This window comes from Patagioenas fasciata, chromosome 32 (genome assembly GCF_037038585.1).
Source record: "Patagioenas fasciata isolate bPatFas1 chromosome 32, bPatFas1.hap1, whole genome shotgun sequence".
NCBI classification, from domain to species: Eukaryota; Metazoa; Chordata; class Aves; order Columbiformes; family Columbidae; genus Patagioenas; species Patagioenas fasciata.
Window position 1 is genome coordinate 2,863,589 of NC_092551.1, and position 27,206 is coordinate 2,890,794.

Below are 27,206 nucleotides of genomic sequence, written 5' to 3' on the forward strand. Positions count from 1 at the left end.
GGGCTCAGGGCGCAGCCGGGGGGGTCACAGCCAGAAGCGGCTTCGGGTCAATGGTTCTGAGCTGGGGGGAGGGGGTTTGGTGCCCCCCAGTGTTCCCAGTATCACCAGTGACCCCCTCCCCATCCCTCCCAGTGCCCCCCAGTATCACCAGTGACCCCCCAATACCTCCCAGTTCCCCCCAGTATCACCAGTTACCTCTCCCCAACCCTCTCAGTACCCCCATTATCACCAGTTCCCCCCCATCCCTCCCAGTGCCCCCCAGTATCACCAGTTACCCCACCCATCCCTCCCAGTGACCCCCAGTATCACCAGTGACCCTCCCATCCCTCCCAGTGCCCCCCAGTATCACCAGTGACCCCCCCCATCCCTCCCAGTGCCCCCCAGTATCACCAGTGACCCCCTCCCCATCCCTCCCAGTGCCCCCAGTATCACCAGTTACCCCCTCCCTATCCCTCCCATTTCCTCCCCATCCCTCCCAGTGCCCCCCAATATCACCAGTGACCCCCTCCCCATCCCTCCCAGTGCCCCCAGTATCACCAGTTCCCCCCCATCCTTCCCAGTGCCCCCCAGTATCACCAGTGACCCCCTCCCCATCCCTCCCAGTGCCCCCCAATATCACCAGTTACCCCCTCCCCATCCCTCCCAGTGCCTCCCAGTATCACCAGTGACCCCCCCATCCCTCCCAGTGCCCCCCAGTATCACCAGTGACCCCCTCCCTATCCCTCCCAGTTCCCTCCCATCCCTCCCAGTGCCCCCCAGTATCACCAGTGACCCCCCCCAACACCTCCCAGTTCCACCCCAGTGCTCCCAGTATCCCCAGTCCGTACCTGGGGGGCAGCGCTGGAGCTGGGGGGGGGTCGGGGGGCGGCTGGGGGGGCAAAAATTAGGGAGGGGGAATGGGGAGGGTGGGGGGGACACAGTTTGGGGGGGGGGGGTCACAGTTTGGTGGGGGGGGGGTACATTTTGGGGGGGATCACATTTTGGGGGGTAATAAATTTGGGGGGTCACGGTTTGGGGGGGGTGACAGTTTGGGGGGGTTACAAGATTGGGGGGGGGTCACAGTTTTGGGGGGGGTCAGTTTTTGGGGAGGGGTCACAGGGGGAAATCAGATTGGGGGTCCCAGTTTTTGAGTGGGGGGTCCCCAGTTTTGGAGGGGGGGGGGTCCCAGTTTTGGGGGGGGGTCCCAGTTTTGGGGTGGGGTGTCACAGTTTGGGGGGGGTCGCAGTTTTGGGGGGGTCGTGGGGGATCACAGTTTGGGGGGGGTCCCCAGTTTGTGGGGATGGGGGTCCCAGTTTTGGGGGGGGTGTCACAGTTTGGGGGGGAGGTCCCAGTTTTGGGGGGGGGTCCCAGTTTGTGGGGATGGGGGGTCCCAGTTTTGGGGGGGGTGTCGCAGTTTAAGAGGGGACCCCAGTTTTTGGGGATGGGGTCTCAGTTGGGGGTGTCACAGTTTGGGGGGGGGTCCCAGTTTTTGGGGGGGGGGGGCTCCCCACTTTTGGGGTGGGGTGACACAGTTTGGGGAGGGGGTGAGTTGGAGGGGGGGGGTGTCTCAGTTTGGGGGGGTTGACATTTTGGGGGGGTGGGGTAACAAATTTGGGGGGGGGTGTCACAGATTTGGAGGGGGTAATGAATTTGGGGGGGGTCACAGATTTGGGGGGGAGGTCGCAGTTTTGGAGGGGGAGTCAGTTTTTGGGGAGGGGTCACGGAGGGATCACAGTTTGGGGGGGGTCCCCAGTTTGTGGGGATGGGGGTCCCAGTTTTGGGGGGGGGTGTCACAGTTTGGGGGGGAGGTCCCAGTTTTGGGGGGGGTGTCGCAGTTTAAGAGGGGATCCCAGTTTTTGGGGGGGGGGCTCTCAGTTGGGGGTGTCACAGTTTGGGGGGGGGTCCCAGTTTTGGGGGGGGGGGGGGCTCCCCACTTTTGGGGTGGGGTGACACAGTTTGGGGAGGGGGTGAGTTGGAGGGGGGGGGGGGTGTCTCAGTTTGGGGGGGGTTGACATTTTGGGGGGGGGTAACAAATTTGGGGGGGGGGGTCACAGATTTGGAGGGGGTAATGAATTTGGGGGGGGTCACAGATTTGGGGGGGAGGTCGCAGTTTTGGAGGGGGAGTCAGTTTTTGGGGAGGGGTCACGGAGGGATCACAGTTTGGGGGGGTCCCAGATTTGGGGGGGGGGGGTCCCATTTTTTGGGGGGGGGGGGGGGGTCCTCACCTGTGCGGCCGTGGAGCCACCACAGCCCCCCCGCCAGCGCCGCCCCCACCACGAAGGCCCCGAAGGAAACGGCGGCGACGGCCGGGGGGGGCACAGCGGGGGCTGGGGGGGCACAGTTAGGGGGACCCAGGCGTCCGGGGACCCCAAAACCACCCCACCCCCCCCCCAGAAGGACCCAGGCGTTCGGGAGCCCCAAAACCTCCCCACCCCCCCACAAAGGGACCCAGGCATCCGGGTACCCCCCCCTAAAACTTCCCCACCCCTCCAAAGGGACCCAGGCGTTCGGGAGCCCCAAAACCACCCCACCCCCCCACAAAGGGACCCAGGCGTCCGGGTACCCCCAAAACCACCCCACCCCTTCCCAAAGGGACCCAGGCGTTCGGGAGCCCCAAAACCTCCCTACCCCCCCACAAAGGGACCCAGGCGTCCGGAGACCCCCCAAACCACCTCACCCCCCCACAAAGGGACCCAGGTGTCCGGGTACCCCAAAACCATCCCACCCGCCCCCGCAAAGGGACCCAGGCGTCCGGGTACCCCCCCCCAAAACTTCCCCACCCCTCCAAAGGGACCCAAGCGTCTGGGGACCCCAAAACTTCCCCACCCCTCCAAAGGGACCCAGGCATCCGGGTACCCCCTCAAACCGCCCCACCCCCCAAAAAAGGACCCAGGCGTCCGGGTCCCCCCCCACTCACCCGCGGGGGGGCTCCGGGGCGGGGCCCGCGGGGGGGGCGGGGGGGGCGGGGGGCGGTGCAGCACAGGGGGGAGGGGCGGGAACGGCAGCGGGGGGGCACCTGGGGGGGGGAGGGGATAGAAATTGGGGGGAGGGTCCCGGTTTGGGGGGTTGGGAGGGTCCCGGTTTGGGGGGTTGGGGGTTCCCGGGGGGTCCCGGTTTGGGGGATTGGGGGTTCCCGGGGGGTCCCGGTTTGGGGGGATTGGGGGTTCCCGGGGGGTCCTGGTTTGGGGGTCCCGGGTTTGGGATCGCGGTTTGGGGTCCCAGTTTTGAGGGTCCCGGGGGGGGGTCCCGGTATTGGGGGTCCCATTGTGGGGCTCCCAGTTTGGGGGTCCCGGAGTGGGGGGGGGGGGGGGGTCTCGGTTTGGGGTCCCGTTTCTGGGGTCCTGGTTTGGGGGTCCTGTTTCTGGGGTCCCGGTTTGGGGGTTCCCGGTTGGGGGGGTCCCGGTTTGGGGGTCCCAGTTCTGGGGTCCCGGTTTGGGGTTTCCCAGTTTGGGGTCCCGGTTTGGGGTCCCGGTTCTGGGGTCCCGGTTTGGGGTCCAGGTTTGGGGGGGTTCCCGGTTGGGGGGGGTCCCGGTTTGGGGGTCCCAGTTCTGGGGTCCCGGTTTGGGGTTTCCCAGTTTGGGGTCCCGGTTTGGGGTCCCGGTTTGGGGTCCAGGTTTGGGGGTCCAGTTTCTGGGGTCCCGGTTTGGGGGTTCCCGGTTTGAGGTCCCGGTTTGAGGTCCCGGTTTGGGGTCCGTTTTTGGGGTCCCGGGGGGTCCGGACCTGGCGCGGCGGTCCCGGGGGGTCCCAGAGTCACCACTATGGGGCGCGTGACGGTGCGGAGCGCGCGGCCGTGGGCGGGGCCGGGGCGGGGCCGGGGGGCGGAGCCTGAGCCGGAGGCCCCGCCCTCCCGGGAGTCACATGACTCCGCCCGGCACTGGTTGTTGGGGAGGAGGCACCAGTTCACCCCAGTGCCCCCCAGTTCACCCCAGTGCCCCCCAGTTCACCCCAGTGCCCCCCAGTTCACCCCCCGCTCCCAGTGCCCCCCCCACACTGGGGGTGGCTCCGCCCCACTCCCGGTGTCCCCCCCCATCCCGTTCTTGTCCCGGTCCCGTGTCCGCAATCCCGGGGTGTCCCCCTGGTCCCCGTGTCCCCTTTGTCCCCAACGTGTCCCCCCGTCCCTCCCCAGTCCCGGTGTCCCCTGTTCCCGGTGCTTCCCCCCCGTGTCCCCTCCTCCCGGTGTCCCCATGTCCCCCCGTGTCCCTCTCCCTCCTGTCCTCCGTGTCCCCCCTCTCCAGTGTCCCCAACCCTGTCCCCCGTGTCCCCCCATGTCCCCCCGTGTCCTCTCATCCCCGTGTCCCCCATGTCCCCCTGTGTCCCTCATCTCCCCCATGTCCCACTGTGCCCCCCCATGTCCCATTCCCCCGTGTCCCCACCCCTGTCCCTCGTGTCCCTCCCTGTCCCCCAATATCCCCTCATCCCCGTGTCCCCCTCCCTCCTGTCCCCCGTGTCCCCCCATCCCCAGTGTCCCCCCGTGTCCCACCCATGTTCCCCCTCCCCTTGTCCCCATACCGGGGGCAGCCCGTGTCCCCCAGTGTCCTCCCGTGTCCCCTCATGTCCCCCCATGTCCGCCCCATGTCCCCTCGTGTCCCCGTACCCGGGGCAGCCCGTGTCCCCCCATGTCCCCGTACCCGTGTCCCCCATGTCCCCCCGTGTCCCCCCGTGTCCATTCATGTCCCCCGTGTCCCCTCATGTCCCCCGTGTCCCCGTACCCGGGGCAGCCCGTGTCCCCCATGTCCCCCCGTGTCCCCCCGTGTCCCCCCGTGTCCCCGTACCCTGGGCAGCCCGTGTCCCCCGTGTTCCCCCCACGTCCCCCGTGTCCCCTCCATGTCCCCCCATGTCCCCGTACCCGTGTACCCCATGTCCTCCCGTGTCCCCCGTGTCCCCCATGTCCCCCCGTGTCCCCTGTGTCCCCCCATGTCCCCCGTGTCCCCGTACCCGGGGCAGCCTGTGTCCCCTCCATGTCCCTCCGTGTCCCCCCATGTCCCCGTACCCGTGTCCCCCATGTCCCCCCGTGTCCCCCATGTCCCCCGTGTCCCCCATGTCCCCCCGTGTCCCCTGTGTCCCCCCATGTCCCCCGTGTCCCTGTACCCGGGACAGCCCGTGTCCCCCCCATGTCCCCCCGTGTCCCCCCATATCCCCCGTGTCCCCGTACCCGGGGCAGCCCGTGTCCCCCCGTGTCCCCTCCATGTCCCCCCGTGTCCCCCATGTCCCCCCGTGTCCCCCCATATCCCCCGTGTCCCCGTACCCGGGGCAGCCCGTGTCCCCCCGTGTCCCCTCCATGTCCCCCCATGTCCCGCCGTGTCCCTCCGTGTCCCCCCATGTCCCCCGTGTCCCCGTACCCGTGTCCCCCCCGTCCCCCCATGTCCCCCCATGTCCCCGTACCCGTGTCCCCCCCCTGTCCCCCCCGTGTCCCCCGTGTCCCGTACCCGTGGCAGCCCGTGTCCCCACCATGTCCCCCCGTGTCCCCCCCCGGCCCGGCAGAGCCGCAGGTGACAATGCAGGAACTGCAGCGGCTCCGGGAAGCGCGGGGGGAGCAGGAAGGAGCGGAGCAGCCGCCGCGCCCCCCCCGCGCCCCCCCCCCGCCCCGCAGCCCCCCCGCAGAACCACGAGCGGCCGCGGGGGGGGGGAGCGGGGGGGGACCGGGCGGGGGGGGCGAAGAGCGGGGGGACACGAAACAGCGGCGGAGGGAGAAGCTCAGAGCGGGGGGGGCCCGGGACAGGGAGATCTGGGGAGAAAGGGGGGGTCAGTGGGGGGGGGGGGACGGGGGGGACAGGGACAGTGCGGGGGTGATGGGGACAGGGGGGACAGGGACAATGGGGGGGTGATGGGGACAGGGGGGACAGGGGGGACAGGGACAATGGGGGGGACTGGGGGGTGATGGGGACCCGGGGGGACAGGGACAGTGGGGGGGTGATGGGGACAGGGGGGACAGGGACAATGGGGGGGACTGGGGGGTGATGGGGACCCGGGGGGACAGGGACAGTGGGGGGGTGATGGTGACCCGGGCGGGACAGGGGGGACAGGGACAATGGGGGGGACTGGGGGGTGATGGGGACCCGGGGGGACAGGGACAGTGGGGGGGTGATGGTGACCCGGGCGGGACAGGGGGGACAGGGACAATGGGGGCGTGATGGGGACCCGGGGGGACAGGGACAGTGGGGGGGTGATGGGGACAGGGGGGATAGGGACAATGGGGGGGACTGGGGGGTGGTGGGGACCCGGGGGGACAGGGACAATGGGGGCGTGATGGGGACCCGGGGGGACAGGGACAATGGGGGGGTGATGGGGACCCGGGGGGGACAGGGGGGACAGGGACAATGGGGGGGGTGATGGGGACAGGGCGGACAGGGACAATGTGGGGGTGATGGGGACCCGGGGGGACAGGGACAATGGGGGGGTGATGGGGACAGGAGGGACAGGGACAATGGGGGGGACTGGGGGGTGATGGGGACCCGGGGGGACAGGGACAATGCGGGGGTGATGGGGACCCGGGCGGGACAGGGGGGACAGGGACAATGTGGGGGGTGATAGGGACAGGGGGGACAGGGACAATGGGGGAGTGATGGGGACAGGGGGCACAAGGACAATGGGGGGCACTGGGGGGTGGTGGGGACCCGGGGGGACAGGGACAGTGGGGGGGTGATGAGGACAGGGGGGACAGGGACAATGGGGGGGGTGATGGGGACAGGGGGGACAGGGACAATGAGGGGGACTGGGGGGTGATGGGGACCCAGGGGGGACAGGGACCGGGTGATGGGGGGGACACGGGAGGGGACAATGGGGGTGATGGGGACCCGAGGCGGGGCGATGGGGACCGGGACAATGGGAGGGACCGGGGGGGGTGATGGGGACCCGGGGGTCACCGGGGGGGACCGGGGGGCACTGGGGATGCTGTGAGGTCTTGGGGGGTGTCCCAGGGGGGGTCCCATGGGTGTCACGGGGGGTGTCCCGGGGGTGTCACAGGGGGGGTCCCCGGGGGGTGTCACGGGGGGTGTCCCATGGGGTGTCACAGGGGGTGTCACAGTGGGTGTCCCCGGGGGGGGGTCCCATGGGGTGTCCCCAGGGGTGTCACAGGGGGGGTCCCATGGGGTGTCACAGGGGGTGTTACAGGGGGGTCCCCGGGGGGTGTCACAGGAGGGGTCCCATGGGGTGTCCCCAGGGGTGTCCCAGGGGGTGTCACAGAGGGGGTGTCACGGGGGGTGTCACAGGGGGTGTCCCCGGGGGGTGTCACAGGGGGTGTCCCCGGGGGGTGTCACGGGGGGTGTCCCATGGGGTGTCACAGGGGGGTCCCCAGGGGTGTCCCAGGGGGTGTCACAGGGGGTGTCCCGGGGTGTCCCATGGGGTGTCACGTGGGTGTCCCCGGGCTGTCACGTGGGTGTCCCCCCCGCACCTGCACGAACACGCGCCCCCCAGCGGGCACGGCGCGCGGTCCCGGCGCGGGGGGAAACTCGGGGGTGGCGGAAACGTCCAAACGGAGGCGGGGGGGGCGGGGGGGGCGGGGGGGGCAGCGGGGCTGCGGCACCGACGGGGGCTCCGCTCAGCCCAGTGACCCCCCCAGTGACCCCCCACTGACCCCCAGTGCTCCCAGTGCCCCCCCAGTGACCCCCCACTGACCCCCAGTGCTCCCAGTGCCCCCCCAGTGACCCCCAGTGCTCCCAGTGCCCCCCCAGTGACCCCCAGTGCTCCCAGTGCCCCCCCAGTGACCCCCCCAGTGACCCCCAGTGCTCCCAGTGCCCCTCCAGTGCCCCCCCAGTGACCCCCAGTGACCCCCAGTGCTCCTAGTGCCCCCCCGTGCCCCCCCAGTGACCCCCAGTGCTCCCAGTGCCCCCCCAGTGACCCCCAGTGCTCCCAGTACCCCCCCAGTGACCCCCAGTGACCCCCAGTGCTCTCAGTGCCCCCAGTGACCCCCCAGTGCTCCCAGTGCCCCCCAGTGCCTCCAGTGACCCCCAGTGCTCCTAGTGCCCCCCCAGTGCCCCCCCCGTGACCCCCAGTGCTCTCAGTGCCCCCAGTGACCCCCCAGTGTTCCCAGTGCCCCCCAGTGCCCCCAGTGACCCCCAATGCTCCCAGTGCCCCCCCAGTGTCCCCCGTGCCCCCCAGTGCTCCCGGTGCCCCCCACACTGACCCCAGTGACCCCCAGTGCCCCCCCTGAGTGTCCCCAGTGCCCCCCCAGTGCCCCCCAGTGGACACCCGGTGCCCCCCAGTGACCCCCAGTGCTCCCAGCGCCCCCAGTGCCCCCCCAGTGCTCCCAGTGATCCCCCGTGCTCCCAGTGCCCCCCCAGTGCTCTCAGTGCCCCACTGACCCCCCCAGTGCCCCCAGTGCCCCCAGTGCTCCCAGTGCCCCTCCCCAGTGCTCCCACTGACCCCCAGTGCCCCCCAGTGACCCCCCAGTGCCCCCCAGTGCCCCCCCAGTGACCCCAGTGCCCCCCAGTGCCCCCCAGTGCCCCTTTCAGTTACCACCCAGTCACCAAGTACCCCCCCTCCCAGTGACCCCCCCCTCAGCCTTCCCAGTGCACCCAGTGACCTCCCCAGTTACCACCCAGTGACCCCCAGTGCCCCCCCCAGTGCCCCCCCCACTCACCCCGGGCCGGTTCCCGCTGCATCGCGGCCTCTGGGGGCTCGGGGTCCCCCCCGTGTCCCCAGTGTCACCCCACGGCCAGCCCGGGGGGGGCCCTGCGGGCGGTGCCACCTCTGGGTCCCCCCATGAACCCCCAGGCACCTGGGACCCCCCATCCCCTGTCCACCCCTCCCCGGACGCCTGGGTCCCCCCCATCCCCTGTCCCCCACCCCGGACGCCTGGGTCCCCCAGTGATCCCCCGGACGCCTGGGTCCCCCCTCATCCCCTGTCCCCCCCCGAACGCCTGGGTCCCCCATCTCCCCTCCCGGACGCCTGGGTCGCCCCCCATCCCCTGTCCCCCACCCCGAACGCCTGGGTCCCCCCCATCCCCTGTCCCCCCCCGAACGCCTGGGTCCCCCCACCTCCCCTCCCGGACGCCTGGGTCCCCCCGCCATCCCCTGTCCCCCACCCCGGACGCCTGGGTCCCCCATCTCCCCTCCCGGACGCCTGGGTCCCCCCCATCCCCTGTCCCCTGTCCCGGACGCCTGGGTCCCCCCGTGAACCCCCGGACGCCTGGGTCCCCCTCACCCCCTGTCCCCCCCTCGAACGCCTGGGTCCCCCACCTCCCCTCCCGGACGCCTGGGTCCCCCCCCATCCCCTGTCCCCTGCCCCGGACGCCTGGGTCCCCCCCATCCCCTGTCCCCCACCCCGGACGCCTGGGTCCCCCCCATCCCCTGTCCCCCACCCCGGATGCCTGGGTCCCCCTGTGAACACCCGGACGCCTGGGTCCCTCCCCATCCCTTGTCCCACGTCCAGGACGCCTGGGTCCCCCCATGAACCCCCGGACGCCTGGGTCCCCCCCCATCCCCTGTCCACCCCTCCCCGGACGCCTGGGTCCCCCCCATCCCCTGTCCCCCACCCCGGACGCCTGGGTCCCCCAGTGATCCCCCGGACGCCTGGGTCCCCCCTCATCCCCTGTCCCCCCTCCCGAACGCCTGGGTCCCCCATCTCCCCACCCGGACGCCTGGGTCCCCCCCATCCCCTGTCCACCCCTCCCCGGACGCCTGGGTCCCCCCCATCCCCTGTCCCCCACCCCGGACGCCTGGGTCCCCCCGTGCCCCCCCCAACCTGCGGGTCCCCCCCCGGGCAGCAGCAGCAGCAGCAGGAGGGGGAGGGGGCGGCTCCCGCGCGGCGCCATCGAGGGGTCCCCGCGCGTGTCCCCGATGTCCCCGAGGTCCCCACGCGTGTCCCGATGTCCCCAGCGGCGGCTCAAGGTCCCGCCCACGCGTGATGGGGGGCGGGGGGTCCCCCCGAGGTCACCGTCTCCCCAGTGACACCCGCCTGGCCTTGGGCTGCAGGGACGTCACCCGGGGAGGGACCCAGGCGTCCGGGAGGGGACCCAGGCGTCCGGGAGGGGACCCAGGCATCCGGGAGGGGACCCAGGCGTCCGGGAGGGGACCCAGGTATCCGGGAGGGGACCCAGGCGTCCGAGAGGGGACCCAGGCATCCGGGAGGGGACCCAGGCATCCAGGGACAACCTCCCCCGATGTCCCCATGTGTCCCTTCCATGTCCCCAGTGTCCCATGTTCTCCATGTCTCTGATGTCCCCAACTCCCTCCATGACCCCCCCCATTTCTGTGTCCCCAATACCCCCCAACAATGTCCCCATCCTTGTCCCCATGTCCCTCCATGTCCCTGTGTCCCCAATGTCCCCTCTCCCTGTGTCCCCCCACATCTTCCTGTGTCCCAAATGTCCTCCCCATCCCCATGTCCCCCCCGTCCCCATCCCCATGTCCCCCAGGTCCCCATGTCCCAATGTCCCCCTCTGTCCCCATCCCCATGTCACCCAGGTCCCTATGTCCCAATGTCACCCCCTGTCCCCCCCTGTCCCCAATGTCCCCTCTCCCCATGTCCCCCACATCTTCCTGTGTCCCCAATCTCCCCCATACCCATCCCCATCTCCACCACATCCATGGTCCCCATGTCCCAAAGTCACCCCCCATCCCTGATGTCCCCAATGTCCCCCCCATCCCCATGTCCCACATGTCCCCATGTCCCAGTGTCCCCAATGTCCCCCCCATCCCCATGTCCCCCCACATCTTCCTGTGTCCCCCATGTCCCCCCCATCTCCCTCACAATGTCCCCCAGGTCCATGGTCCCCATGTCCCAATGTCCCCCCCATCCCCATGTCCCCCATGTCACCCCATCCCCAATGTCCCCACCATGTCCCCATGTCCCCACTGTCCCACCCCTGTCCCCAATGTCCCCCCCATCCCCATGTCCCCCATGTCCCCTCTCATGTCCCCCCCGTCCCCATCACAATGTCCCCCACGTCCATGGTCCCCATGTCCCAATGTGACCCCGTCTCCCATGTCCCAATGTCCCCTCCTGTCCCCGATGTCCCCAATATCCCCCCCATACCCATCCCCATGTCCCCTGTCCCCAATGTCCCCCCACATCTTCCTGTGTGCCCAATGTCCCCCACATCCCCATGTCCCAATATCACCCCATCCCCAATGTCCCCCCCGTCCCCATCGCAATGTCCCCCACATCCATGGTCCCCATGTCACCCCCTGCCCCCAATGTCCCCAATGTCCCCTCTCCCCGTGTCCTCCCACGCCTTCCTGTGTCCCCAATGTCCCCCCCATCCCCAGGTCCCCATGTCCCAATGTCACCCCATCCCCGATGTCCCCAATGTCCCCTCTCCCCATGTCCCCCCCACATCTTCCTGTGTGCCCAATGTCCCCCACATCCATGGTCCCCATGTCACCCCCTGCCCCCAATGTCCCCACTGTCCCCTCTCCCCGTGTCCTCCCACGTCTTCCTGTGTCCCCAATGTCCCCCCCCATCCCCAGGTCCCCACGTCCCCCCCTTGTCCCCGATGTCCCCCATGTCCCCAGATCCTGAGCAACGCGGCCCCTCGGGTTCCACATGCGCATTTATAATAATAATAATAATTATAATAATAATAATAACAATAATAATAATTAATAATGACGACGCTAACGAGGGGGGAGGAGCCGCCGTGCCCGCAATGCACTAAAACTGCACCTGCTGCCACCCGGGGACACGCGGGGACACCTGGGGACACACGGGGACGGCGCCACCGTCCCCACGGCCCCGGCCCTGATTGTCACCGTGTCACCGGCCCCACGGGGCGCCCGCGGTGTCCCCACGGGTCACATCCCCACGTTGTCCCTCTGTGTCACATCCCCGTGACGTGTCCGGCTGTCACATCCACGCCGTGTCCCTCCGTGTCACATCCCCGAGCCATCTGCCACCGCTCCGTGTCACCGGTGCCACCTCTGCATTGTCCTTCGGCGCTTTGTCCCTGTGTCACATCCCGGTGCCACCTCTTCATGTCCCCATGTCACATCCCGGTGCCACCTCTTCATGTCCCCATGTCACATCCCGGTGCCACCTCTTCATGTCCCGATGTCACATCCCGGTGCCACCTCTTCATGTCCCCAAGTCACATCCTGGTGCCACCTCTTCATGTCCCAGTGTCACATCCCGGTGCCACCTCTTCATGTCCCGATGTCACATCCCGGTGCCACCTCTTCACCATGTCCCCATGTCACCTCCGTGTCTTGTCCCCATGTCACATCCCGGTGCCACCTCCGTGTCTTGTCCCGATGTCACATCCCGGTGCCACCTCTTCATGTCCCCATGTCACATCCTGGTGCCACCTCTTCACCATGTCCCCATGTCACATCCTGGTGCCACCTCCGTGTCTTGTCCCCATGTCACATCCCGGTGCCACCTCCGTGTCTTGTCCCGATGTCACATCCCGGTGCCACCTCTTCATGTCCCCAAGTCACATCCCGGTGCCACCTCTTCACCATGTCCCCATGTCACCTTCGCATCTTGTCCTCGTGTCACATCCTGGTGCCACCTCTTCATGTCCCCATGTCACATCGCAGTGCCACCTCTTCACCATGTCCCCATGTCACCTCCACATCTTGTCCTCATGTCACATCCTGGTGCCACCTCTTCATCGTGTCCCCATGTCACATGCTGGTGTCACCTCCGCGTCGTGTCACATCCTGGTGCCACCTCTTCGTGTCCCCATGTCACATCCTGGTGCCACCTCTTCATGTCCCCATGTCACATAGTGGTGCCACCTCTTTGCCATGTCCCCGTGCCACATCCTGGTGCCACCTCTTTGCAGTGTCCCCATGTCACATCCTGGTGCCACCTCTTCGTGTCCCCACGTCCCATCCCTCCTCGTGCCACCCATGTCACCTGCTGTGTCCCCACGCTGTCCGTGCGACGTCCTCGTGCCACCCCCGTGCCACCCGCTCTTGTCACGTCACCCGCTGTGTCCCCTCGGTGCCACCTCCGCGTTGGCCTCGCGCCGTGTCCCCATTGTCCCCAGTGTCCCCGGCACATCCCCGTGTCACCTCCGTGTCCCCATCCCCATGTCACATCCCTGTGCCGTGTCCCCATGTCCCATGTCATGTCCCGGTGTCGTGTCCCCATGTCACGTCCTGGTGTCACATCCACGTCCCCCACAGCCGTGTCCTGTCCCCGTGTCCCCAGTGGGCTTGGGGACAGTGGTGGCCATAGGAACAGCTGCTGGCCCTGGGGAAACTGAGGCACGGGCCACCCTGGGGGGGACAAGGAGGGGACAGGGAGGGGACAGGGGCGTCCCCATGGCCCAGTGCTGGGACTGGGGTGGGGACAGCAGGAGGGGACACGCTGGGATGTGCTGGGACAGGTGGGGACATGGGACAGACCAGGACATGAGGGGACACACGAGGACACATGGAGACAAAGGGACATGTGGGGACACACGAGGGTGTCCAGGGACACACAGGGACACATGGGGACAGATCAAGATGTCCTGGGATGTATGGGGACAGACCAGGACACCCTGGGACACATAGGGACATGGGACAGGCCAGGACACCCTGGGATATGTGGGGACACACGAGGGTGTCCAGGGACACACAGGGACACATGGGGACAGACCAGGACAGCCTAGGACATGTGGGGACACACGAGGGTGTCTAGGGACACGTGGGGACAGATCAACATGTCCTGGGACACATCAAGGCATCCTGGGACATGTGGGGACACATGGGGACACCCTGGGACACACAGGGACATGGGACAGACCAGGACACCCTGGGACATGTGGGGACATGGGAGAGCCCAGGATGCCCCAGGACAGGGGGGGACATCCTGGGACACAAAGGGACACATGGGGACACATCAAGATGTCCTGGGACATGTTGGGACAGACCAGGACACCCTGGGACATGTGGGGACACACGAGGGTGTCCTGGGACACACAGGGACACATGGGGACAGATCAAGATGTCCTGGGATGTATGGGGACGTGGGAGAGACCAGGACACCCTGGGACACGTGGGGACACACAAGGACACATGGGGACAGAGTAAGATGTCCTGGGATATGTGGGGACACATGAGGATGTCCAGGGACACACAGGGACATGTGGGGACAGATCAACATGTCCTGGGACGTGTGGGGACACATGAGGGTGTCCAGGGACACACAGGGACACATGGGGACAGACCAGGACAGCCTGGGACATGTGGGGACACATGAGGGTGTCCAGGGACACACGGGGACAGATCAACATGTCCTGGGACAGACCAGGACACCCTGGGACATGTGGGGACATGGGAGAGCCCAGGGTGCCCCAGGACAGGGGGGGACATCCTGGGACACACAGGGACACATCAAGATGTCCTGGGACATGTGGGGACAGACCAGGACAGCCTGGGACATGTAGGGACACATCAAGATGTCCTGGGACGTGTGGGGACAGACCAGGACAGCCTGGGACTTGTGGGGACACATGAGGACGTCCTGGGACACGTGGTGACACATCAAGACGTCCTGGGACATGTGGGGACACACAGGGACAGATCAACATGTCCTGGGATACGTGGGGACACACAAGGATGTCCAGGGACACATGGGGACACGGGAGAGACCAGGACACCCTGGGACATGTGGGGACACATGGGGACACGGGGGGACGTCCTGGGACACCCCATGACACGCTGTGACACCCCACGCCGCGCTGGGACACGTGGGGACGCAGCAGGACACGTTGCGGTGGCCGCGGTGGGTGTCACCGTGCCGGCGGGTGTCATTGGGTGTCACCGGGTGTCACTGCGGGGGTGTCACCGGGTGTCACCGGGGGTGGCGGCGGGCGCTACCTGGTGAAGAAGGGCAGGTGGTGCTGGCTGAGGCCACCGCCCGGGCGAGGGGACTCTGTCCTGGCCATGACGTCCTTGAACCAGGTGGCCACGTCCACCTCCAGCGTCTCGTAGCGCTTGATGAAGTTGTGTTCCTGCAGGGGACACGGATGGGGACACAGGGACATGGGGACAGGATGTGGGTGTTGGCACCGGGACACACGTGGGGACAGGGATGGGGACATGGGGACACGAGGGTCAGGATGCGGGTGTGGGCACCAGGACACGCATGGGGACAGGGATGGGGACACATATGGGGACACAGGGACATGGGGGTCAGGATGTGGGTGTGGGCACCGGGACACACGTGGGGACAGGGATGGGGGGATGGGGACATGGGGACACGAGGACCAGGATGTGGGTGTGGGCACCAGGACACACGTGGGGACAGGGATGGGGACACAGGGACATGGGGACACGGAGACCAGGATGTGGGCATGGGCACCGGGACACACGTGGGGACAGGGATGGGGACATGGGGACATGGGAGTCAGGATGTGGACACCGGGACACACGTGGGGACAGGGATGGGGACACATATGGGGACACAGGGACATGGGGGCCAGGATGTGGGTGTGGGCACCGGGACAGACGTGGGGACAGGGATGGGGACACAGGGACATGGGGACACGGGGACCAGGATGTGGGCGTGGGCAGCGGGACACACGTGGGGACAGGGATGGGGACACATATGGGGACACGGGGACATGGGGGTCAGGATGTGGGTGTGGGCACCAGGACACACGTGGGGACAGGGATGGGGACATGGGGACATGGGGACACGAGGACCAGGATGTGGGTGTGGGCACCAGGACACACGTGGGGACAGGGATGGGGACACGGGGACACGGGGACCAGGATGTGGGTGTGGGCACCGGGACAGACGTGGGGACAGGGATGGGGACACAGGGACATGGGGACACGGAGACCAGGATGTGGGCATGGGCACCGGGACACACGTGGGGACAGGGATGGGGACATGGGGACATGGGAGTCAGGATGTGGACACCGGGACACACGTGGGGACAGGGATGGGGACATGAAGACACGGGGACCAGGATGTGGGCGTGGGCACCGGGACACACGTGGGGACAGGGATGGGGACACATATGGGGACACAGGGACATGGGGGTCAGGATGTGGGTGTGGGCACCAGGACACACGTGGGGACAGGGATGGGGACACAGGGACATGGGGACACGGAGACCAGGATGTGGGTGTGGGCACCGGGACAGACGTGGGGACAGGGATGGGGACACGGGGACATGGGAGTCAGGATGTGGACACCAGGACACACGTGGGGACAGGGATGGGGACATGGGGACACGGGGACATGGGGACATGGGAGTCAGGATGTGGACACCGGGACACACGTGGGGACAGGGATGGGGACATGGGGACACGGGGACATGGGGACCAGGATGTGGGTGTGGGCACCGGGACACACGTGGGGACAGGGATGGGGACACATATGGGGACACAGGGACATGGGGGTCAGGATGTGGGTGTGGGCACCAGGACACACGTGGGGACAGGGATGGGGACACGGGGACATGGGGACACGGGGACCAGGATGTGGGCGTGGGCACAGGGATGGGGACACGGGAACATGGGGACACGGGGGTCAGGATGTGGGTGTGGGCACCGGGACACACGTGGGGACAGGGATGGGGACACATATGGGGACACGGGGACAGGGACGATGACATGGGGACACAGACGTGGGCACAAGGACATGGGTGTGGGGACACATATGGGGACACAGACGTGGGCATCAAGACACAGATATGGGGACAGGAACGGGGACACAGACATGGGCACGAGGACACAGATATGGGGACAGGGCTGGGGACAGGGAGGCCAAGGACACCCCCAGGGCCACCAGGTACCACATGCACCCTCGGCCCCCTCCCTGGGGACACGTGTGACAATGACAAGGGGACTCACCAGTAACTTGTTGTACTTTGGTCTCTTCCTGTGGTCCTTGGTGAGGCTGCGGGAGAGCGGGGGGTCAGTGGGGCAGGGACATGGGGACACCCTGGGGACACCCCGGGGACACCCTGGGGACACCCTGGGGACACCCTGGGGACACCCTGGGGACAGCGGGGTGGCCCTGTCACCCACCAGTCCCTGACGAAGGCCTGGAAGTCCCCGGAGAAGCCCATGGCGGGGGGCAGCAAGGGGGGGTCCTCCTGCAGCACCTTCGTCAGCACCTCGAAGTCCGTCTTGCAGTTCTGGTACGGGAACTGCCCCGTGGCCAGCTCCACCTGGGGACATGGGGACAATGGGGACAATGGGGACAATGGGGACACCGACCTGCTGGGACACACAGGGAACTGCCCCATGACAGCTCCACCTGGGCACATGGGGACAATGGGGACAATGGGGACAATGGGGACACCGACCCGCTGGGACACACAGGGAACTGCCCCATGACAGCTCCACCTGGGCACATGGGGACAATGGGGACAATGGGGACACCGACCCGCTGGGACACACAGGGAACTGCCCCATGACAGCTCCACCTGGGGACATGGGGACAGTGGGGACAATGGGGACACCGACCCGCTGGGACACACAGGGAACTGCCCCATGACAGCTCCACCTGGGGACATGGGGACAATGGGGACAATGGGGACACCGACCCGCTGGGACACCCAGGGAACTGCCCCATGACAGCTCCACCTGGGGACATGGGGACAGTGGGGACACCGTGGGGACAATGGGGACAATAGGGACACACAGGGAACTGCCCCGTGGCCAGTTCCACCTGGGGACAATGGGGACACCGTGGGGACAATGGGGACACCATAGGGACAATAGGGACAATGGGGACATGGGGACAAATGGGACACACAAGGAACTACCCTGTGGCAGCTCCACCTGGGGACATGGGGACATGGGGACAATGGGGACACCAACTCGCTGGGACACCCAGGGAACTGCCCCATGACAGCTCCACCTGGGGACATGGGGACAGTGGGGACACCGTGGGGACAATGGGACACACAGGGAACTGCCTCATGACAGCTCCACCTGGGGACATGGGGACAATTGGGACACCATAGGGACAATAGGGACAATGGGGACATGGGGACAATGGGACACACAGGGAACTGCCCTGTGGCAGCTCCACCTGGGGACATGGGCACAATGGGGACAATGGGGACACCACAGGGACAATGGGGACATGGGGACAATGGGACACACAGGGAACTGCCCTGTGGCAGCTCCACCTGGGGACATGGGCACAATGGGGACACTGGGGACACTTGGGGACACTGGGGACACTTGGGGACACTGGGGACACTTGGGGACACTCGTGGCCGGCTCACCAGGGAGATGCCGAGGCTCCAGACGTCGGCGCGGATGTCGTAGTCGGGTTTGGTGGGGTCGGGGGGGTCGATGCGCTCGGGCTGTTGGAGGTGACACAAGGGGGCTGTGGGACACTGCGGGGGACACTGGGGACCCCCAGCACCCACAAACCAGGGGGACACAGAGCACCCACCTTTGGGGCGCCCCCCCCGAGCTCATGTTGGTGACACTGCCCCCTGTGTGCTCCCCCCAAGTCACAGCCCCCCACGTCCCATTCTCCCCCAGTTACTCACAGCCATGCAGGTGGCGTAGTGGGCACTGCAGTTCTTGCCCTTGGACTTGACCAGGGGGCCGCGGATGTACCAGACACCCCATGTACCCCCAAAATACACCCCCTTGTGCCCCCCTCACTCACAGCCCCCCGTGTGCCCCCCCTGCCTCACAGCCCCCCCACGTCCCATTGTCCCCCAGTTACTCACAGCCATGCAGGTGGCGTAGTGGGCACTGCAGTTCTTGCCCTTGGACTTGACCAGGGGGCCGCTGATGTACCAAACACCCCATGTACCCCCAAAATACACCCCTTCGTGCCCCCCCCTCACTCACAGCCCCCCATGTGCCCCCCCTGTGCCCCCCCTGCCTCACAGCCCCCCCACATCCCATTGTCCCCCAGTTACTCACAGCCATGCAGGTGGCGTAGTGGGCACTGCAGTTCTTGCCCTTGGACTTGACCAGGCGGCCGCTGATGTACCAGACACCCCACGTACCCCCAAAATACGCCCCCTTGTGCCCCCCCCGGTGCCCCCCCGGTGACTCACGGCCATGTATGCGGCGCAGCCGGCGCTGCGGGTCTTGGCCTTGGAGTCGACCAGGCGGCCGCTGATGCCGAAGTCGCAGAGCTTGACCTGTCCCCGCTCGTCCAGGAGGATGTTGGAGGGCTTCACGTCGCGGTGGATCACCCCGTGCTTCTCCTTCAGGTACAGCAGCGCCTTCACGATCTGCGGGGCAGGGGGGGGGACGGGACATCAGCGCTGGGACCCCCCCCAACCCCCCGGGTGTCCCCAAGTGTCCCCCTCGCTCACCGCCACTGTCATCTTGCCCAGGATGCGCTCGGGGATGGGCCCTTGGATCCGCTTCTTGAGCTTCTCGGCGCAGGTGCCCATGAGCTCCATGGCGATGAACACGTCGGTCTGGGGGGGCAAGGGGGGGTCAGGGCTCCTGGGGACATTGGGGACAGTGGGGACATGTCCCCAGCTTGGTTGGGGTCATGGGGACAATGTGGGGGGGGACAAGGGCTGGGGGAGGCCTGTGGCCATGGTCAGAACGTGGGGGGCTGTATCCTGATCTGGGGGGCTACATATAGACCTGGGGGGCTGTATCCTGATTGGGGGGGGGCATGGACGGATTCAGACCCTGGGGGGGCCGTATCTTGATCTGGGGGGGCCAGGTATGGATCCAGACCCTGGTGGGGGGGCGTTATCCTCGTCTGGGGGGACCATGGATGAATCCTGATCCTGGGGGGGCCATATTCTGATTTAGGGGGTCCCATGACCATATACAGACCTGGGGGGGCCATGGATGGATCCCAACCCTGGGGGGGTCATATCCTGATCTGGGGGGGCTGATGGTCACATACACACTTCGGGGTGTCGTATCCTGATCTGGGGGGGCCACAGATGGATCCTGATCCTGGGGGGGGCGTATCCTGATTTGGGGAGGCCCATGACCACATACAGACCTGGGGGGGCCTTATCCTGATCTGGGGGGGCCATGGATGGATCCAGACCCTGGGGGGGCTGTATCTTGATCTGGGGGGGCCAGAGATGGACCCAGACCCTGGGGGGGTCGTATACTGATTTGGGGGGGCTGATGGCCACATACAGAGCTGGGGGGGCCGTATCCTGGGCCCATGACCACATACAGACCTGGGGGGGCCGTATCCTGATCTGGGGGGGTTGTATCCTGATCTGGGGGGGCCATGACCACATCCAGACCTGGGGGGGCCATAACTTGATCTGCGGGTGCCATGGATGGATCCAGAGCCTGGGGGGGCCGTACCCTGATCTGGGGGGTCCATGGCCACATACAGACCTGGGAGGGGCCCTATCCTGATCTGGGGGGAGCATGGATGGATCCAGACCCTGGGGGGGCCATATCCTGGTCTGGGGGGGGCATGGATGGATCCAGACCCTGGAGGGGTCATATCTTGATCTGGGCGGCCATGGATGGATCCCAACCCTGGGGGGGCCGTATCCTGGTCTGGGGGGGCTGATGACCACACACAGACCTGGGGGGGCCATATCTTGATCTGGGGGGAGCATGGATGGATCCAGACCACGGGGGGATCATATCTTGATCTGGGGGGGCCATGGATGAATCCAGACCATGGGGGGGGCCTTATCCTGATCTGGAGGGGTCCACGGTCACATACACATCTTGGGGGGGGTCTATGACCATATCCCAACCTGGGGGGTCCCCACAACCCTCTCCACCCCGGGGGGGCTCACGTTGGTGATGAAGGTGCCGAAGCACTGCACGATGTAGGGGCAGTCGTGGCTCTTGAGCACCACGTCCAGGTCCATCAGGATGCGTTTGTTCTCCTCCCGGTTCCCCGAGCGCCGCATTTGCTGGGGGGGGGGGGAACATACACACAAAGTGGGGGTTCAGAAAGGGGGGGACACACGCCGGGATCGGGGGGGGCGGGGTGATTTGGGGGTCCCCACCTTGACGGCGATGACGTGGCCGGTCTTGCGGAAGCGCATCTTCCAGACCTGCCCGCAGGTGCCGCTGCCGATCTCCCCCAGGTTCTCCAGGTCGTTGATCTCCGCCTGGTAGCGCTGGGGGGTGGAAACGGGGGGTCAGGGTCCCCCCGTGTCCCCCCCGGTCCCCCGTGTCCCCACCGTGTCCCCTGTGTCCCCCGCTCACCTGCCCCCCCACGGTCAGGTACCCCGTCTGCTTCATGATCTCCTGCAGCTTCTGGTCGATCTCGATGCTGCGGACAAGGGGGAGAATGGGCCAATCAGGATGGGGCGCTGGAGGCTGCGGCCAATCAGCATGGGGCAAAGGAGAGGTGGGGTAGATCACCCAAGAGGGAGCCTGGCCAATCGGAATAGTGTAAAGGACAAGCCCTAGCGAATCAGAATAGGGTAAAGGGGGACACGCCCAATAGGGATGGAGATGCCTAGCAATCAGGATGGGGAGCCCCTGGCCAATCAGAACAGGGCAAGGGCAACCGGCCAATCAGCACCCATGGGCTCCTAAACATCTGGCCAATCAGCACACAACTGATCTCCTGCCCAGCCAATCAGTGCACATGATACCCCAGGCTGCTGGCCAATCAGTGCGTGAGATTTCCTGAGCCAATGGTCAATCAGTGCGTGAGATTTCCTGAGCCAATGGCCAATCAGTGCAGGTGATCCCGTGCACCTCTGGCCAATCACTGCGCACGACCACCCTGGACCTCTGGCCAATCAGCACACAACAGATCTCCACCTGGCCAATCAGCACACAGCATTCCCTGGGCTGCTGGCCAATCAGCGCAAGTGATCCCCTGAACCTCTGGCCAATCAGTGCATGTGATTCCCTGAACCTCTGGCCAATCAGTGCATGTGATTCCCTGGGCTGCCAGCCAATCAGTGCACATGATTCCTCTGGACTTTTGGCCAATCAGCACAAACGATCCCTTGCACCTCTGGCCAATCAGTGCACACAATCTCTTGGACCTCTGGCCAATCAGGGCGTGTGATCCCTTAGACCTCTGGTCAATCAGTGCACACGATCCCTTGGACCTCTGGCCAATCAGCACACACGATCCCTTGGACCTCTGGCCAATCAGCGCACACGATCCTTGAGTTGCCACCCAATCAATGCATGTGATTCCACCCCCCCCACCCCGCCCCACATCTAGCCAATCAGGGCACGCCAACCCGCCCCTCCATAGCCCCCAGCCAATCAGCGAGCGCCCCCGGGCGTCCCGGCCAATGGGGTCTCACCTCTCGACGCTGCGCGGCAGCAGGAAGGGCGGGGGGGGCAGCCCCAGCATGTGGCGGGGCCGCGAGGGGGGGGGCGGGTGCTGGGCGGCCTCGGGGAGCGCGGCCCGACCCCCCCCCCTCGCTCACCAGCGGCAGCTGCAGAGCTGGGGGAGAGAGGCGCGTCACACACCCGGGAACGGGGACCCCCACCCCGAAATGGGGGGGGACACACACCCCGAAATGGGGGGGACACACACCCCAAAATGGGGGGGACACACACCCCAAAATGGGGGGGACACACACCCCCAAAGTGGGGGACACACACCCTGAAATGGGGGGACACACACCCCGAAATGGGGGGGACACACACCCCGAAATGCGGGGACACACACCCTGAAATGGGGGGGACACACACCCTGAAATGGGGGGACACACACCCTGAAACGGGGGGGGACACACCCCGAAATGGGGGGGGGGACATACCCCAAAACAGGGACCCACACTCCGAAATGGGGGGGACCCACACCCCGAAATGGGGGGGACCCACACCCCGAAATGGGGGGACAGCCCAACATGGGGGTGACAGACACCCTGAAATGGGGGGGACAGACACCCTGAAACTGGGGGGGGGGGGGTCAGACACCCTGAAATAGGGGAATTGGACACCCCAAAATGGGGGGGCAGACACCCCGAAATGGGGGAATCAGATACCCCAAAATGGGGGGGGAGAAGGCCTGAAATGGGGGGACACCCCAAAATGGGTGGGGGGGCAGACAGCCTGAAATGGGGGGCAGACACCCCAAAATGGGGGGGCAGACACCCCAAAATAAGGGGGATCTGACACCCCAAACTGGGGGGGATCTGACACCCCAAACTGGGAGAGACACACGCGTCAGACACCAAAAAGGGGGGGTCAGAGAGACCTGTCAGACCCCCCCCAAAATGGGGAGGACACGTCATAACCCAAAAATGGGGGGGACACACAGAGCCCCCCCAAAATGGGGGAACACACAGGGCACAGCCCCAAAAATGGGGGGCTCAGAGAAACGCGCCAACCCCCCCAAAATGGGGAGGGACGCACGTCGGAGCCCCTGAAATGGGGGGGACACATCAGACCCCCCCCAAAAATAGGGGGGGAAACATGGTAGAGCCCCAAAATGGGGGGAGAGACACATCAGTCCCCCCCAGAATGGGGACACACACACACAAGTCGGACCCCAAAAATGGTGCGGACCCATCAGACCCCCCCAAAAAAATGGGTGGGGGAAACAGAGACCCATCAGCCCTCCCCCAGCCCCATTTGGATCATTCCTGCCCCATTTTCACCCCATTTCCCCCCCAACCCCATTTGGACCATTCCCAGCCTCATTTTCACCCCATTTCCCCCCCTCCCAGCTCCATTTGGACCATTCCTGGCCCCATTTTCACCCCACTTTCCCCCCAGCTCCATTTGGACCATTCCTGCCCCATTCCCCCCCCTCCCCATTTGGACCATTCCTGCCCTATTCCCCCCCAGCCCTACTTGGATCATTCCTGCCCCATTCCCCCCCTCCCCACTTGGACCATTCCTGCCCCATTTGGACCATTCCTGCTCCATTCCCCCCCAGCCCCATTTGGACCATTCCTGTCCTATTCCCCCCCAGCCCCACTTGGACCATTCCTGCCCCATTCCCCCTCCTGCCCCCAGCCCTATTTAGACCATTCCTGCCCCATTTCCCCCCCCAGCCCCACTTGGATCATTCCTGCCCTATTCTCCCCCAGCCCCATTTGGACCATTCCTGCCCTATTCCCCCCCCCTCCCCATTTGGACCATTCCTGCCCTATTCCCCCCCCCTCCCCATTTGGACCATTCCTGCCCTATTCCCCCCAGCCCCATTTGGACCATTCCTGCCCTATTCCCCCCCCCTCCCCATTTGAACCATTCCTACCCCATTCCCCACCCCCACCCCAGCCCCATTTGACCCATTCCTGCCCCATTTCACCCCAATTCACCCCATTCCCCCCTCCATGCCGCGCCGCGGCCGCATGCGGGGCCGGGCCGGGGGCCACACGCCATGCGACAGGCAGGACAGCCAAGGTGGGGGGGGGGACACAGGGGACATTCAGGTGACATTCTGGGGTGGGGGGGGGGGACACACAGGGTGAGTTGTGGGGGGGGGGGGGAGAAGCCGCTGGGGTAAAAGCTGAGAGATTGAGTGGGGAAACTGAGGCACGGGTGGGTGTGCTGGGGGGGGACACACGGGGATGTCCCCAAGGAAGGGGACAAAGGGGGGGGGTCAGCGATGGCGGGGGGAGCGTTAGAAGTGGGGGGGGGCCCAAGCGGCGGGATGTGGAGGTACCTGCTCGCTGGGACGGAGCGGGAGCGGGGCTTAGGGTGATGACGATAACTGGATGGGGGGGGGGACACGGGGGGGGGTGGGGGGAGAGGTAAATAAATAAAATGATGGGGGGGGAGACAAAGAAATAGGGGAAAAAAAAATTGAAAATGGGGGGGGGGAAATGGGGGAGAAAAAAAAGAAAAGGGGGGAAAAATGAAAAGAAAGAAAAACACCATAAATCACAATAGGAACAAATTGGTGGTGTTGGGGTGGGGGGTGGGGGGACCAGAATGAACTTAAATTGGGGGGGTGGGAGGGGAAAAGGGGGTGGGGGGGGTAAGGGGGGGCTACAGTGGCTCCGGACACCCCCGGCCCGGAAATGGGGGGGTTTTCAATCCATAAAATTGGAGGGAAATGATGGGAAGGTTTGGGGGGGCCTGTGTGTGCCCCCCCCCCCCCCCAATAAACTCCTACCTGGTGGGGGGGTTGGGGGGTTGGGTGTCCCCCCACCCCCCAAATGGTTCCTTAGGGTGATAATTGTAGCGCTTACCCCCCAAATAATCCCCCCCCGGCACCCCCAAAAGGTTCCCAATACAGCCCCAGGAAACCCCTGTGCCCCCCCCCATTTCACCCAATAAACCCTTGTGCCCCCCAACCCCCACCACCCACGTCCCCCCAAATACCCCCCCCCCCGTTTCACCCCATATGACCTCAAGAGCCCCCCCCCCCCAATATGGCTCCAGTCCCACAAGAGCCCCCCAAGGGCCCCCCCAGCACCTCAACTGCCCCAACACCCCTAAACCAGCTGGAACTGCCCCCCAATACCCCAAAATCAGCCCCAACCGCCCCCTAAACTGCCCCAGATACCCCAAAACCAGCCCAAACTGCCCCCAATAACACGGGTGTCCCCCCATCCTCCCCATGTCCCCCCCCCAGTCCCAAACCCCTCACTGAACCCCAATAACGTGGGTGCCCCTCCAACCCCAAACCCCTCACTGAACCCCAATAACACGGGTGCCCCCCCAGCCTCCCCATGCCCCCCGCCAACCTCAAACCCCTCACTGAACCCCAATAACACGGGTGCCCCCCCATCCTCCCCATGTCCCCCCCAACCTCCTCATGTCCCCCCAAACCCCTCACTGAACCCCAATAACACAGGTGCCCCCCAACCTCCTCATGTCCCCCCCAACCTCCTCATGTCCCCCCAAACCCCTCACTGAACCCCAATAACACAGGTGCCCCCCAACCTCCTCATGTCCCCCCCAACCTCCTCATGTCCCCCCCAACCTCCTCATGTCCCCCCCAGCCCCAAACTCCTCACTGAACCCAAACAACATGGGTGCCCCCCCCGAGATCCAAATCCCTCACTGAACCCCAATAAGACAGACGCCCCCCAACCTCCCCATGTGCCCCCAGCCCCAAACCCCTCACTGAACCCCAATAACATGGGTTCCCCCCCAACCTCCTCATGTCCCCCCCAACCTCCCCACGTCCCCCAGCCCCAAACCCCTCACTGAACCCCAATAACGTGGGTGCCCCCCCCAGCCCCAAACCTCTCACTGAACCCCAATAACGTGGGTGCCCCCCCCAGCCCCAAACCTCTCACTGAACCCCAATAACACGGGTTCCCCCCCAACCTCCTCATGTCCCCCCCAACCTCCCCATGTCCCCCAGCCCCAAACCCCTCACTAAACCCCCATACCTCGGGTGTCCCCCAACCTCCTCATGTCCCCCCCAACCTCCCCATGTCCCCCCAGCCCCAAACCCCCCACTGAACCCCAACAACGCGGGTGCTCTCCCAGCCCCAAACCCCTCACTGAACCCCAATAACGTGGGTGCCCCCCCCAGCCCCAAACCTCTCACTGAGCCCCAATAACACGGGTGCCCCCCAACCTCCCCATGTCCCTCAGCCCCAAACCCCTCACTGAACCCCAATAACACGGGTGCCCCCCAACCTCCTCATGTCCCCCCCAACCTCCCCATGTCCCCCCAGCCCCAAACCCCTCACTGAACCCCAATAACACGGGTGCCCCCCCATCCTCCCCATGTCCCCCCAGCCCCAAACCCCCCACTGAACCCCAACAACGCGGGTGCTCTCCCAGCCCCAAACCCCTCACTGAACCCCAATAACGTGGGTGCCCCCCCCAGCCCCAAACCTCTCACTGAGCCCCAATAACACGGGTGCCCCCCCCATCCTCCCCATGTCCCCCAGCCCCAAACCCCTCACTGAACCCCAATAACATGGGTTCCCCCCCAACCTCCTCATGTCCCCCCCAACCTCCCCATGTCCCCCAGCCCCAAACCCCTCACTGAACCCCAATAACGCAGGTGCCCCTCCAACCCCAAACCCCTCACTGAACCCCAATAACGCGGGTGCTCCCCCAGCCCCAAACCCCTCACTGAACCCCCATCCCTCGGGTGCCCCCCCATCCTCCTCCCCGCCGCCGCCCGGCCCGGGCCCGGGCCCTGTCCCCCCCCGTTCCCCCCCGTTCCCCCCGCTGCCCCGGGCGCTCCCTTACTGGGCCGGGCGCGGGCCGGGCTGATGTCGAGGTTGAGGTCGATGCGGCGGCGGGCCTCCCGGTTCTCCTGCTTCAGCTTGGCCTCCAGCCGGGACAGCTTCTGCTCCAGCGAGGACGCCGCCATCTTCCCCGCCGCCGCGCAGCCAGTGCACAAACACGGCGCTGCGCATGCGCCGCCTGACCCCGCCGGGCCGCCGTCCGCAAGCCGCGAAGTGAGTGTGGGGTTTTCTGAGTGCTGCCGGCCACCGTAGCCCCCGTACTTATAAGTAGGGCGTTGAGACCAAATGTATAGAACTATAGAATTACAGCATATCGGG

At 66.1% G+C, this 27,206-nt stretch overlaps 1 protein-coding gene and 1 long non-coding RNA gene across 2 annotated transcripts; both read right to left on the reverse strand.

The window, feature by feature from the left end:
- Window positions 1-5,643: 5,643 nt before the first annotated feature.
- Window positions 5,644-27,190, reverse strand: MAP2K7 (mitogen-activated protein kinase kinase 7). The gene is given in 14 exon segments (XM_071800727.1): window positions 5,644-5,704; window positions 14,731-14,864; window positions 16,717-16,762; window positions 16,894-17,036; window positions 18,105-18,185; window positions 18,900-19,079; window positions 19,164-19,271; window positions 20,589-20,708; window positions 20,805-20,918; window positions 21,007-21,073; window positions 22,074-22,166; window positions 22,168-22,216; window positions 24,392-24,439; window positions 26,890-27,190. Coding segments are annotated over 14 exon segments (1,338 nt in total). The 5' UTR covers window positions 27,014-27,190; the 3' UTR covers window positions 5,644-5,673.
- On the reverse strand, window positions 11,454-13,561 carry LOC136113969 (uncharacterized). The gene is made up of 2 exons (XR_011736123.1): window positions 12,368-13,561; window positions 11,454-12,333 (listed from the first exon to the last, which is right to left on the reverse strand). It is a non-coding gene; the product is annotated as an uncharacterized lncRNA (long non-coding RNA).
- Window positions 27,191-27,206: the final 16 nt, after the last annotated feature.